Source organism: Canis lupus, chromosome 6 (assembly GCF_011100685.1).
Source record: "Canis lupus familiaris isolate Mischka breed German Shepherd chromosome 6, alternate assembly UU_Cfam_GSD_1.0, whole genome shotgun sequence".
NCBI classification, from domain to species: Eukaryota; Metazoa; Chordata; class Mammalia; order Carnivora; family Canidae; genus Canis; species Canis lupus.
This window is the reverse complement of record NC_049227.1, coordinates 42,399,205-42,414,374: the sequence shown is the minus strand read 5'-3', so window position 1 is coordinate 42,414,374 and position 15,170 is coordinate 42,399,205. Positions and strand designations below refer to the sequence as shown.

Below are 15,170 nucleotides of genomic sequence, written 5' to 3'. Positions count from 1 at the left end.
TGCTAGTGCAGACCTAGCTCAAATCCTCTGTTCTTTCACAGACATGTCTGCTCTGATTTCACTCAGGAAACGTGCTCAGGGGGAGAAGCCATTGGCTGGTGCTAAAATAGTGGGCTGTACACACATCACAGCCCAGACAGCGGTGAGTTTGTGGGGAGGAAAAAGAGGGACTTCTGATGAGGGGGAAGAAAGAAACTTTTTTTTACTTGCTTTTCCTTCCCTAGCTATCCAATTTCCAAATGCTTACGACTATTATGTGGGACCCCCTGTTACCCAGTAATGGGGTTTTCTACTCTGTGTGCACAGGTATAACCTATGTTTAACAAACTTGACTCAAGGAAATCTAGATCTGCAAAAATGTAATTGACTATCATGAAAATGTTCAGACTTTAGGACACATCTGTTGGGTAAAGTTAGATACCAGTATTCTGGGGATCCCTGGGTGGCGCAGCGGTTTGGCGCCCGCCTTTGGTCCAAGGCACGATCCTGGAGACCTGGGATCGAATACCACGTCGGGCTTCCCGGTGCATGGAGCCTGCTTCTCCCTCTGCCTATGTCTCTGCCTCTCTTTCTCTCTCTGTGTGACTAGAATAAAAAAAAAAAAAAAAAAAAAAAAAAAAGATACCAGTATTCTATTTCACTGGCCCCACATTGTGACTTCCAGCGCACCACTGGTCGCTACAGAGTTGCTGGGTCTTGTCCTCTTACATGTGCGCTTCTGTCTGGCCCTCCTCTTTCTCACCCTGTCTTCCTCTGTTATCTACGTAGGTGTTGATTGAGACACTCTGTGCCCTGGGGGCTCAGTGCCGCTGGTCTGCTTGCAACATCTACTCTACTCAGAATGAAGTGGCTGCAGGCACTGGCTGAGGCTGGTAAGTTTAGCTTGTTTTCACCAACTCTGCCTCAGAATAATTATCTAAGTAGATTATTTTTTAAAATATTTTATTTATTTATTCATGAGAGACAGAAAGAGAGAGAGAGAGAGAGAGAGAGAGAGAGGGGCAGAGACACAGGCAGAGGGAGAAGCAGGCTCCACACAGGGAGCCTGATGCGGGACTCGATCCTGGGACTCCAAGATCATGCTCTGGGCTGAAGGCAGGCACTAAACCGCTGAGCCACCCAGGGATCCCCTAAGTAGATTATATACATACCAAAATTGTCTTCGGGGATCCCTGGGTGGCTCAGTGGTTGAGCGTCTGCCTTCAGTCCAGGGTGTGATCCTGGAGTCCTGGGATCGAGTCCCACGTCGGGCTCCCTTCATGGGGCCTGTTTCTCCCTCTGCCTATGTCTCTGCCTCTCTCTGTGTCTCTCATGAATGAATAAATAAAAATTTCTAAAAAAAAAAAAAAAAATTGTCTTCATGGTTATATGTACGTCTAAGGGCTATAAAACCTAGAGGGTAATAAGAATATCACCAGGAAGAAAATGGGTAATAAACTGAAGGTCCATATCCCTGATGAAATATATGGCCATTAAAAATGACCTTTGAAAAGAATCTTAATTACGTGGGAGATGCTAATTCTAATGGTTAAGTGAACAAGGAAGAGTATCAGACTATATGAGGTACATGAGTTCAGCTGGTCTTTTTTTCACCAAAGGCTCATCACTTTTGAGGGACCACAAGTAAGAAGTGCCTTCTGTATAAGCAGTTTGGTTAGATAAGGTGGTGGTCAATACTGCACTGAAAATATATGGACCGCTTGTAAGTTCAGTTTAGCTTACAATTTTTATTGTAAAAATGTTCATAAGAAAATCACCATGAAGTTTCTTGAAGGACTTATCATCTCCCTGGGATCCTCAGAGAGCAACTGTATAACTTTTATTTTTCTTGTTGTTCTTTTCTGGTGCTCATTGCAGAAAATATAGGGGTTTTCAAAATAATAATAATCCTACACAGGAATAATATTTTTTAAAAGATTTTATTTATTTATTTATGAAAGACACAGAGAGAGAGGCAGGGACCCAGGCAGAGGGAGAAGCAGGCTCTTCACAGGGAGTCGGATGAGGGACTTGATCCTGGACCCCGGGATCACGACCTGAGCTGAAGGCAGACACTCAACCACTGAGCCACCCAGGGATCCCCACAGGGATAATATTTGATGCATTTTTCCTTTTTTCTCTTCATGTTTTACAGAGATGAGATAAATCTCTGTATACTTTTATAACATTTTCAGAAGTAGTTTTCCATTTCACTGAAAACTTTTTGAAAGCATCATTTATAATAATCATATGGCCACGTGATTTTACTTCACCGTTTTACTCATGTTGAACATTTAGGTTTCAAGATTCTTAGTAATATAAATAATGTTCTAATGAGCAACTTTATTTTAATTCCCATTTCCTTTTATCTCCTTAGGTTAGAGTTCCAAGTATAAAATTGGCCAAAGAGGGCAGCCCGGGTGGCTCAGTGGTTTAGCGCCGCCTTCAGCCCAGGGCCTGATCCTGGAGACCCAGGATCGAGTCCCATGTCGGGCTCCCTGCATGGAGCCTGCTTCTCCCTCTGCCTGTGTCCCTCTCTCCCTCTCTCTCTCTCTCTCTCTCATGAATAAATAAAATCTTTAAAAAAAAAATAAAATTGGCCAAAGAGAATCACATTTTAGGGTTCCAAAAATGTCTTAAATTTGTTATTGATTGGAGAAATCAGCTGATTTGTTTCCATCCCTACAGGAGTTGCAGTGTTTGCTTGGAAGGGCGAGTCTGAAGATGACTTCTGGTGGTGTATTGACCGCTGTGTGAACATGGATGGTTGGCAAGCTAACATGGTAATGATGTATATTCATCCTACAATTTGACCATAGATTTGTTTCCTTTTTTCCCTCAAAGCATGGTTCCCTAAATATGTTTTGGTTGTGTTCTAATACACTTAACTTTGTTGCCAAAGTGTTGAACTTGATACCTATTCAGAATGGGTCTGAATACTGAATGGAAAGGTGGGGGAAGGGTAAGACGAAAGTGAACAGGTTGGCTCAAACACAGCAGAGTGAAATAGAAGTAATGTGGTACCTCTTTGCAGTGGAATTCTGGTTTCTTTCCTTCCTGCCCCAGCTCTCCTTTTGCATTCCACAGAGCCATAGATTACAAGACTCTAGACTAAAACGAGTCTGTGATTAGCCTAATACTCTTCACTATAGTCAAGAACAAACTTAGGAATCCTTTTAACCATTCTACACCAACAAATTTGACTGTGTTTCCATTGTCTAAACCTGCTCTAAGGAGATCTGAGGAGTGCTCTTCCAAAACATACAGGGCTCTCTTATTAGTACAGAAAGTGGGTTCAAAGTTCCCCCCAGCTCTAGCAGCCTGAATGCCCATAGAAGTCTTCTGGCTGTTCTATAGATCCTGGATGATGGGGGAGACTTAACCCACTGGGTTTATAAGAAGTATCCAAACGTGTTTAAGAAGATCCGAGGCATTGTGGAAGAGAGCGTGACTGGTGTTCACAGGTAACAGATTCTGGAGTAGCTGCCCTTGGGTCCTTGCCTCAGCAAACTCTCCTGGTCTCCATTAGGCCCGAGGGCTGTGTTTCAGACTTATAACTAAATGGGAGGATCTTCATTAGATAAAACTCCATTTTTACTTCTGAAGAATCCAGGAGATCCTAAAAGGAAGTGACCTCAGGCTCTAGTTCACACATTTTTCTTTCCCACTTATTCCACTGTGAGTCTCAACCAGTGTTGGGAGGTGTAGGGAATGGATATATCTGGAAAAACTGTATTCAATATGTATTATAATTTTATATTTGAAATACGAAAAAAAATCCTATTGTAAAACTATACTTATACCCACTACAAAAAGTAAAATTTGGCAAAATATTCTTGGCTTGTTGGAAAACCTCAAAGATATATCTCCGAAAAAGTGTTTCTCAGTTGGGGGCACATTGCACATGCTTGCACACGCACACATAGGGAACCAAAGCAGAGTCACTGATAATCTTTGTTTATCAGAAGTAGGCATGTTTTTGTTTAATTGAGAAAATGCTGGTCTAAGGAAATACTTCCCCTTTTATGGAAGAGAAGTGAATTTCTTCAGTTGAAAGGGGTTTTTTTTTTTTTTTTTTTTTTTTTTTTTCCCTTCCAAGAAAAAGGGCGGGGGCAAAAGGGGAGAGAAAATGAAAAGAGGTGAGGGATGACAAGGAAATGCTCTTCTTTACTAATATCCTTGGGCAGTAAATACAGCTTGGGAGGTCAGCATGGCACTCGAAGAGAATTAGGCAGACTTTGTCATGTATTATGTTTTACCAGCTAACTTTGGTTTGTTTGTTTTTGTGGCTTCTTCTCCCTTTAGGCTGTATCAGCTCTCCAAAGCTGGGAAGCTCTGTGTTCCGGCCATGAATGTTAATGACTCTGTTACCAAACAGAAGTTTGATAACTTGTACTGCTGCCGAGAGTCCATTTTGGATGGGTAGGTTGAAATGTAGAGATATTCAAACTTAGAGGGGACAGGTTTGGGTTGGGTTGCAGTGTTAGTCTGATACCACTCCAGTCTTGTCCCGTGGTCTTCCTTTGGCATTAAAGGTTTGTTAGAGGGGTCCATTTCATTCCATGCCCAGCCAGCTTCCAGCTGGAGTTCTCCTGGGGCATTGCCTCACGCTTTTACTTTTGTGCAAAGGGACTGTGTTTGGGCTAATAATGTTTAAGTTGAGCCCTTATCTGTTTTCCACAGCCTGAAGAGGACCACAGATGTGATGTTTGGTGGGAAACAAGTGGTGGTGTGTGGCTATGGTGAGGTAAATAGTTGGGCCTCAGTGTGTCTTTTCATAGACTTACTAGAAATGTTGAGTGAAGGAGATTTGTGCCATCAGTGTGGTCACTGATATGGGGTTAAAATATACTTTGAGATAGTTATTGCAATAGCAAAAGTGCTTTATTCAGACTTATCAATACAGACATATAGATCAACTGAATTTTCAGATCTCACCACACTGTTTTATGGATTGGCATGTTGGCATCATCCGCCCCTCCCCCCATGATAAGTTACCTTTTATGAGACTTACTTTAAGTGAATATGTAGCATTTTAGCTGCACAAGTGACCTGGTATTGGGAGTGAAGGGTGGGATGCGAAAGTGGTATATAGATGATTCTCTCTAAACTAGAGTAGGTAAAGGAGATTTTATTGTCATCCATGACCCATGGAGTCTCTTGAGCTACTGGGCTATCCTGAGTTAGATGCATCTCAAAGGAGAGTTAATTAGGTTTTTCTGGAATAAGCTATGAGAGGTTACAATTGCTCTTCCTTGGTCTTGCTTTCCTAATGGTAACACTTATTTTATCTCCAGATTTCTTTTACTATCCCAAGCCCCGCCCTTGATATAAAATATGAATGTCCACTAAGTCCCCTTTCTAAGGGTCACAGCATAACCTGGATCTGTTTATGCTCTGCTTGGATTTGGAGCATCCCTGCCAGGGCTCACTAGATAATTGGTGATTTCAGGGAGGTTATTCCCACCTCTCAAAGGGCCTACCTGCCCCAGTACCCATGCCTTAATGGACCTGACACCCCTACTTCTTTCTTATGCCATGCAGGTAGGAAAGGGCTGCTGTGCTGCTCTCAAGGCCCTTGGAGCAATTGTCTACATCACAGAAATTGACCCAATCTGTGCTCTGCAGGCTTGGTAAGAACAGAGTGGTAATACCATTAGATTCATCCCTGGTACTTTGTTGTTTCTGAGAGTTATTGATTATATTAACCATTCCTTGCAGAAATCTCTCAAAGGAAGAGAAAACTAGGAGGATGGCTCTGTTCCCTCCATTTTAACCCCAGGGCACTCCTAGAGCTTCCTGGCATTTTCCCTTCCTGAACAGAATCTCAGGGAATATGAAGAGGCCAGTGTGAAGTTTAGCACAGCTTGTCCCTTAGCCTTGTGAGGTGCACTGGACCTGACTTCAGAAGGGAATTTAGCAGTCTCATTTTGTGACCAGCTTCTATCCCACTGCCCCCTTGCTTTGCTCATCGTGTTCCTTCCTTTTCTTCCAGCATGGATGGGTTCAGGGTGGTAAAGCTAAATGAAGTCATCCGGCAAGTTGATGTCGTAATAACTTGCACGGGTAAGTATCAGTGCTTTAGTGTATGTGGAGGATTGGCCACTCTGAGGCCAAATCTTGAATGTGGTCTGCCTTTCACATAAAGTAGGTGAGACCTGGGCTCAGTGTAAAAGTCTCAGAACCAGAATAAGCTTTCAGAACCTTAACATGTTTTCCAGACCTAAGAGCCTTTTTCCCTGATGGCTATTTATACTGTTTAATCCTCAAACCAAATTACTGAGTCTACAGAGCTGTCACACAGTGTACACTTTCTTACAAAGGATACATGCCCTTGAATGCAGCAGACTTCTTTCCCATGCTCTAACTGGAAGCCAGTTGGTACCTTTGTTCCCCAGCATCTTTCTTTGGCTACTCTCCTTTACTCTTAGGAAATAAGAATGTAGTGACACGGGAGCATTTGGACCGCATGAAAAACAGTTGTATCGTATGCAATATGGGCCACTCCAACACGGAAATTGATGTGGTAAGGTTTCTCTCATTCATTTACTGCAAGGGCTCTTCTCCCTCTCTTCCATTATGACCACAAGTCAACTGTGCTGTCTTCCTTTCAGACCAGCCTGCGCACTCCAGAGCTGACATGGGAGCGAGTACGTTCTCAGGTGGACCACGTCATCTGGCCAGATGGCAAACGCGTCGTCCTCCTGGCAGAGGTACACACGCAGGAGGGCTTTGGCAGTGTAGCACCAGCAGTGTAATTAGATCCATGGCAGAGTCAGGGAGATGGGGAAAAAAGTATTAGGTCCCTGTCTCCCTCAACTCTGTCTTTGGATAGTGATATTTCTTAAATTTTTTGGTCCTTAAGATAGAACCACTCAAGAGGAAAAAAAAAAAAAAACAAACTACCTTTTACCATTGTAACATACTGTTTCCTGACCACAGCGGATTCTTCAGCTTTTCATATTCAGATGGACTTACAGAAAAATAAGATAAAACCTAGAGTCCCAATCTGGAACTGTAATTCTTTCTCTACCAACTGACTGCTGTCCTGCATTTGCTTAACTTGTATGACACTGGAATCTGAGAGGGGGAGCACAATTCATCCCAGGCCTCTCTTACCTTTTCAGGGTCGTCTGCTCAATCTGAGCTGCTCCACAGTTCCCACCTTTGTCCTGTCCATCACAGCTACAACACAGGTACGTGACCCAATGCCGCCTTCTCCCACCCTGAGATTAATGGAACTGGGCCTGGGTCACAGTTCAATGAGTGTGTGCCCTGCTATGTTCTTTTCAACCTGTTTCAGGTCACAGGTGGTCAAGATAAGCTTGCTTTTTTTTTTTTTTTTTTTTAAGTTTTATTTATTTATTCACGAGAGACAGAGAGGCAGAAACATTGGCAGAGGGAGAAGCAGGCTCCCTGTGGGGAGCCAGATGTGGGACTCAATCCCAGGACCCCGGGATCATGCCCTGAGCCGAAGGAAGACACTCAAGCATTGAGCCACCCAGGTGCCCCACAATAGGCTTTCTCAAGTATAGAAGAGTCATCAGGCAGGCAGTCAGTGTTTGTGTCCTTTTGAGATGGCTATGTTAGTTGAGAATGTAGTGTTGCAGTTTAGTTGTATTTAGTCTGTTTTATTAGGAACCAAACAAAGACAGCAGATCCTCTTACGATGCATGGTGGTGTTTATTGCAGGGCAAGTCCTGAGTAGTACTACCATGGTATATCACTGTAGTACTTACCCCAAGACCCTGTTATATCTAGTTTTATTTTCATGTCCCTAAGAAGTGTTTTTGTGTCTTCTGACCCTCTTTTTCCCAATCTAGGCTTTGGCACTGATAGAACTCTATAATGCACCTGAGGGACGATACAAACAAGATGTATACCTGCTTCCTAAGAAAATGGGTGAGTGAGAAACAGTAGGAACCTGTATTGATTCCCCAGACTTTTGCATGGTTTAGTAAAATGATTATCATTGAAATTATTGGATTTAGAGTCAGAGTTCTAATCCACATCCTAGCATTTCATGGTTTCTGAACCTCAGGACAAGCTCTAATCTCCACAAGCTTCAGTTTCTTGAACTTCAGTTTCTTTATCAATAAAGTAAGAATGATATTTATATACACTGCAAAATTATAGTAAGAATTAACAGCTAATGAGTAAAAGTGCTTAGCACAATGGTTTAGGGTAGGTGCTCTTATTCTAAGTAGCCTCATGGAGTTCAGCAAACTTCCCACCACCAGTGACTACAGCCTGCAACCAAGATGAAAGAAACAGAAACAAATCTTGGTTTTATCATCCATCCTCTGTAAATATGCAACCTCCTGATACTCCAGGAGACAGCTGTGTTGTGTTCATGTGGCATAATACATCATCTCTGATTCTTTCCCTTCTTGAATAGTGGTACCCACCTCCCATCTATGATTGGTCAGCCCCGACCCCTTAATTAATTAGCTGAAAGACTTCTCCCTCTCATCTCCTCCAGTGGCTTTCCTCATATTTTTTTTTTCCTTTAATTCATATTTATAAAAGTAAAGCCTGGGAAGTTTATCTATGGAAGAATAATAAATTTGCACCAGCTGCCTTAGAAATCCATGATCCTAAGATTTGAGGCCTTTATGGATGTTATTCTAAATAAACCTTAATTTGACACAGAGGTCTTTTGAACTGCTGGTATCTATTTTGTTTCATAGTTTGATTGTAATTCAGTTAAGGAAGTTGTTGCAGGAAGGTGAGAGTATTACATAGCATGTTTACCTTGGGTAAAGCCAAAAACTTTGCCAGAGAAGGATGAGGAGGTAAGAGTCCACCCCATTTTGTCACGCTGACAAATGGCTTTCTTAAATGCATTCTGGATGTACAGAGAAAAGTTCCTGCCAGAAAGGCAACTTTGAGGGTTCTTTAAGCAAATACTTTGAGTTACAGATACTTTCAGAGTTACTCTATTCCTGTCCTCTTCAAAGAGCTTCGGATGAAAACAGGAGGAGGTTATGCCCTGGGAGGTAGATTAAAGTAAGAGTCTGCTCCCCTGCCACTGTGTTCTTCCTAGATGAGTACGTTGCCAGCTTGCACCTGCCATCATTTGATGCCCACCTGACAGAGCTGACAGATGACCAAGCAAAGTATCTGGGACTCAACAAAAATGGGCCATTCAAACCCAATTATTACAGGTAACTTGGGGAAAACAAGTGAGAAGCTCTTTTACCTAATATTAAACCAAGCATGCTAGCCAGCTTTCATAAGTGCCGTGGCTGATTTGAAGAGTATGAGAACTCTACTCCAGACTAACAAGGTAGGCAGAGAAGTTGTAGTAGATGTTAGAGGAGTAAGGGTTTTCTAGAATTTTGAAGCTTGGGCCTCACCTCCAGAGATTGTAATACAGTTGGTCTAGCATGGGGCCTGGTGTTATTTTTTTAAAAGCTCCCTAGATAGTCAGGGTTGAAAGCCACTGGCTTATATTATCAGGGAGCAGGAAATGAAACCAGAGATGGCATTGTCAGAAGCCCTGTGGAAGCACAGGGAAGAAGAATCCATGGGGAATGGCTGTAGGGATCCCCAGCCGGGACCAGGGAGGGACCCTGGGGAGTGTCCTCTCTTTCTGATTTTTCCCTTGGCTCTCTCATGAGCCAAGTGCTAACCAACCAGTCTCTTTCTTTACAGATACTAATGGACCATATTATCAAGGACCAGTCCACATGAACCACACGACTCTTAAATCTTTTTTAAGATAACTTTTATTTTCTTCTTATTCCTTTCCTGTTGATTTTTTTCTATAATAATTTCATTTTTGTTTTTTTCATCTCATTGTCCCAAGTTCTGCAGACCACACAGGAACTTGCTTCATGGCTCTTTAGATGAAACTGAGGTTCAAGGTTCCTCACCCTAGTCACTAAAGAAGGATTTTACTCTCCCGGCCCAGAAAGGTGATTCTTTCTTTCCCATTTCTGGAGACTTTAGTCTTAATTGGGTACCTTATTAAGAGGAAGTGCTAAGGTACCTTCTGTGTTGAACAATCTGCAATGTCTAAATTGCCTTAAAAGAGCCCATTTCTTAGCTGCTGAAATCAGTGCTCTTTCACTTCATCAGAGGAGCAGGGATGGTACCCACCAGCCAGGTAGGTTAGATGTTAGGTGACGCACGTTCATTTCCCCAGGTGTTCCAAGGCCTGTTTCCTGTGTGAAGGTGGTGTGTCTGGTTCAGAGATGAGTATTGTTCAGATCCAGTTGGTCCACTTGGATTTAGTACAGCCCTTCCTCCACCCCCACCAGACCTTCTCGTTTTTCAGGTCTTTAACCAGACTGCAGTCTATTAAGTTGAATTTTGTCCCCTAGCATCAATTTCCATCGTACAAAAAAAGAAAAAAAAAGTAAGAAAAATGTTTAGCGTTAACACTGAGGAACTGCTGGGTGATTAGTTGTTCACCAGTTTCTCCTTTGAACCTTCGGAGCTGAGCGTGCAGAGTTGAGTCTGCAGAATGCTGGCCTCCACCTCTGCGAAGTCCCTCTGTCTCTAGCCCGTAGTCTTATAGCATCAGTGAACTGGGGCCCCATACAGCTTGTGCTGAAGGCGAATTTCTTGAGCCATCGCTCAGCCTGAAACGCTGAGCTCTGTCTTTAGGATTTATCCTTTAAGAGTAAATTTCTGGTCAGCTGTGCTTCTGCAACCTAAAATATTTAAAAGGAGGTAGATGTGGATGGGAGAAGGATAAATTGGGCCAGGGTGAGGGAAACGTAGTTCCGTGTAACTGGTCCGGGACTTGAGGCCCCTGCATAACGTTAGTGTTGCAGAAGTGGTGATCGACGCATGTCACAAAAAGTTTATGAACCAAGATCTTAAAGAGCAGTTTGTGCACAGAGAGGGTAATCAGTGTGTCCTGGCTCATGCTCAGAAAGAATCCCTCGAGAGGCCCTCAGAGATTGGAGAGGTGTATTCCCATGCCATGCACCCGGCTTACCAGCATCTCTGCATGGTCCGATGAGCTTTATGCTCATGAGCTTTATATAATTATCCAGGATTCAAAACCTTCAACTTGTTCTAGCTGATGATCCTTCCAAGTTGGGTCAGGCATTAGTGCTAGGTACGAACAATGTTCATTTCTCTGTTGCCATTGATCAGAGACAGACATTAAAAACAGTCATATAAGAAAGGAAAGCTTTCACTCTGCAGCCTTCTAGCAGAGTTTTGCCAAAACGTTTTTCCTTTTCCTCTCCTGGTTCTCCACTACCCAGGCCCTTCCCACTCCTTTTCAGTGTGACCATGCTTTCTTCTCTGTAGATGTTAACGGCCCAAGCCCTTTTTCCCAGGGCATTGAACCAGCCAATCAGAACACCCCATCCTTGAGGGGCAGTAACCTGGCCAATAGTGGTATCCATCGCATCAGCTCTGCTGGAGGCAAGGGGCCTAGGTCCTGCTGCCCTGTGGCCTGCCCCCTGCTCCCAATCTTTTATTGTGTCCATAGGAATAATAGGTAAGGGCTCCATCTCTGTCAAGCCATGTAACAAAGGACACTGTGGGAAAATCTCTGGCATCAGAGGGAGCGTGTGGAGAGCAACTCGGGAGGAACAAGTTTATTTTGTATTGAATGATTTTTAATGAATGCAATATTAATCCTTGCAGATGAGCAATAATCATTAAAGTCAATTAAAATGATAAGACCTTATTGGGATTGTGTGTCATTCTTGTTTAGACTTGTCATTAGAACTTCTTTTCTGGGGTGGGATGGGTCAGAGGCCAGTCAGCAGTCTCTAACAGAGATTAGCTGAGGACCTAATATGGAGAGGAGCAAGCTGGATGCAAAGTTCTTTGGGAATATCTTAAGTTGTGTTTGCCTGCTCTGTGCCAAAGCACTTGCATTTGAAACTCCTTCAAGAGTCAAATCTGCAAGGTGCCTGACTGGCTTGGTCGGTGGAGCATGCAATTCTTGATCTCGGGGTTGTGAGTTCGAGCTCTATGTTGGATGTGGCCAGGACTTAATAATAAAATCTCAAAAAAAAAGAAATGTTCAAATTTCAGGGCTCCTCGCTTGCATCGCCCCCCTTCTAGACCTATACCTAATTCTTTTCCTTAAAAAATGTCTTTAAGGCATCTGGTTGGCTCAGTTAAGTGGCTGACTCTTGGTTTCAGCTCAGGTCATGATCTCAGGGTCATGAGATCGAGCCCTGTGTCAGGCTCCATGTTTAGCTGGAAGTCTGCTTGGAACTAACTCTCCCTCTGCCCCTGCCCCTCTCCCCTGCTCACTTGTTCTCTCTCTCTCTAATCTTTTCTTTAAAAAAAGAATGTCTCCAAAATTAGGAAAGCATTAGCCCATCTCACACCTTTATCCAACTTTGGAGTTGTGTCTATGTCTTCTGATGTAACAATGTACCTATTAATACTCAAAAGTATTTTAAATTGGTCCCAGACAATGTTGACGGTGTCTATGCAGACTGGTAAAATTAGTATTTTTAATTCTGGGAGGCTTTATCCATGCACATAAATCCAAATTTAAGATAAACTTCAAATTGCCTAATTAGAGATTTAAACTTCTAACTACCCTGTGAGTCTCTTCGGTAACTTTTGAGATTATAAAAAGTTGCCTATTATGGTGGGAAAATATCTTGAAGTTAAATATTTGAATACAAAGTATTTAAATGAACTGTTGACCTTGTAGTTTCATAAAATTGATTCCTCGTTGTTTTTTGTTTTGTTTTGTTTGTGCCAAGGTCTGTTTTAGATACTTGAGACATATATCAGTGAGAATCCGATTTCTTCCTTTGTGAAGTTTACATAAAATTCCAACAAGTCTCAGATTCCTCTTCCCCTTTTTCCTTTACCCACAATTCTGCAATTCAGTAGAGCAGAGCAAGCTAGGCATCCACATGGATTGGTAGGTTGGTATGTGGATGTGGAGCTGGGGGTAGGCCCCGTGCAGAGAGTCCATGTAAGTGGGATGAGGAGGGCAATGGGGTTGGATAAGAACAGGAACTTGATCAAATACGCAAAAATATTAAGGATAATGGAAGAGAAGGTGTTACAAATCGGAAAGGGGGAGAAGACCAGAATGAACTCTGGTGTTGTGTCTGAATAGGAGGTATTGCTGTGAATTCATGAATTTCAACATAAAGAAATACAGGAGCCTATATTCCATCCCCTAGCCCTGTCTACTAAATGAGGCTTGCAGCAGTCTCCTTCCGCCAGAGCAGTCACGCATCTACCATCCAGATTCAGGGACAACGTTCTCCACTTAAAGGAGTCAGGACTGTTTGAAGAAAGGGCTGATTACATGGCTGGGCGGGAAAAGTAAAAGATGAGCCAGAAAGAAAGGAAGTAGTCCAAAAGTGATGGGGGCATGTCAAAAGAACACAGAAGCTAGCTTTAAAGGGACTTCATAAAAATAATAATAATAAAGGGACTTCATGCTGGGCAAACCTGAGACAATCTGACATAAAAATAATGGCTTCTAAACCATTAAATAGAATAGGAAACTATGAGTTTATACTGATATGAATGAATGAATGAATGGTTAAATAAGGAATTGGCTATGTATACAGTTTCCAAGTACTTCCCCGTAAAATATTAAGTGCAATGGCAAAAGAGTATCTTAAAATGGAGAGGTTGGCAGACCGCCTTAACAGGATGAAAATCAGTAATAAGATTCTATATCCTCCACCCCTGGGATGCAGAGAACACAGCATGCCTTCTGCGATATTCCTGCCAAAGATGCAAAACCCAAATGTAATCATGAGGAAACAACAGACAAATAATCGTTTTACAAAATTACTGGCCTATAGTCGGTCTTCACAAGTGCCAAGGTCACCAAAGTCAAAGAATGACCAAAGAACTGCAGAGACTAATACAACTAAATGAACTGAACTGGATCGTTTTGCTGTAAACATTACTGGGACAACTGGTGAAACCTGAAAGGAGGCAAGGACTAGGTGGTGGGAACATCAGTGTTAATTTTTTCTGAAGTTGATGGCTACAGTGTGTGTGTTTTTTTTTTTTAATTTTTTATTTATTTACGATAGTCACACACAGAGAGAGAGAGAGAGAGAGGCAGAGACATAGGCAGAGGGAGAAGCAGGCTCCATGCACCAGGGAGCCCGACGTGGGATTCGATCCCTGGTCTCCAGGATCGCGCCCTGGGCCAAAGGCAGGCGCCAAACCGCTGTGCCACCCAGGGATCCCTACAGTGTGGTTCTGTAGGGTGTCCTTGCCTGGAGGAAATCAATACCCAAGTATTAGGGGGTAATGGGTCATCAGGTCAATGACTCCCTCTCAGATGGACTAGGAAAAGATTATTTGTAACATACTTGCTACTTTTTTGAAAGCTTTATTGTAAAGTTGAATTTTAATGAGAAATCAAAGACCAAAAAAAAAAAAAATTCAGACTTTAGTTTCATCAACTGAGAAAAAAATTTAAATCTTTTTGCTCTATTTAGGAACATTTTAGGGCGGCCAAGGTGGCTCAGCAGTTTAGCGCCACCTTTGGCCCAGGGCATGATCCTGGAGACCCAGGATTGAGTTCTACATCGGGCTCCCTCCGTGGAGCCTGCTTCTACCTCTGCCTGTGTTTTTGGCCCCCGCCCCCCATGAATAAATAAAATCTTTTTTAAAAAAAAAAATAACATTTTAGACCAGATAATAAAGGTAAAGCCTCCTGGGTTAGCAAAGAAAAAGAAAAACACAAAAACAGTATTTTACCTGCCCACACAAAACCATATTTCACTGACAAGTCCCAATGAAAGTAGTAACAAAGACCTGGATGGCTCAACCAAAAGGTGGGGAGTGTGGGTGCAGCAAGGTGCAACCACTCCAGAATGCTCCCTGAACAAAGTCTTAGCTGCCAAACAACTTCTGAATGTGGGAAATTCCAGAGAAATATGTGAATCTTGAAAGAATGGAGAACAAGAATTTACATTAGTACTTAACTTGCTAACCAGGTGCAGAACTCTGGGTCAGAGCAGGGGTCCATAAGTGATAGCCTTCCCATGAGCCAAATCTGGCCCACAGCTCACAAGCTAAAGAATGGTTTTCACTTTATTTTATTTTTTTTAAGATTTTATTTACTCACCCAACAGAGAAAGAGCCAGAGAGCACAAGCAGGGGGAACAACAGAGGGAGAAGGAGAAGCAGACTTTCCCACTGAGGAAGGAGCTGGACATTGGGGTCCATCCTACGACTCCGGGATCATGACCTCGAGCCAAAGGCAGATG

At 42.7% G+C, this 15,170-nt stretch overlaps 1 protein-coding gene across 1 annotated transcript in view; it reads left to right on the top strand.

Annotated features, from left to right (window-relative positions):
• The window catches only part of AHCYL1 (adenosylhomocysteinase like 1), a 36,583-nt gene extending 27,433 nt beyond the window's left edge, over positions 1–9,150 (top strand). Inside the window, 14 exon segments of the mRNA XM_038541051.1 lie at positions 42–142; positions 769–855; positions 857–872; positions 2,668–2,762; positions 3,337–3,443; positions 4,285–4,401; positions 4,663–4,726; positions 5,524–5,612; positions 5,975–6,045; positions 6,411–6,505; positions 6,594–6,692; positions 7,107–7,175; positions 7,803–7,881; positions 9,026–9,150. Coding sequence (XP_038396979.1) covers positions 42–142; positions 769–855; positions 857–872; positions 2,668–2,762; positions 3,337–3,443; positions 4,285–4,401; positions 4,663–4,726; positions 5,524–5,612; positions 5,975–6,045; positions 6,411–6,505; positions 6,594–6,692; positions 7,107–7,175; positions 7,803–7,881; positions 9,026–9,150 — 1,214 coding nt within the window.
• The last annotated feature ends 6,020 nt before the right edge of the window (positions 9,151–15,170 follow it).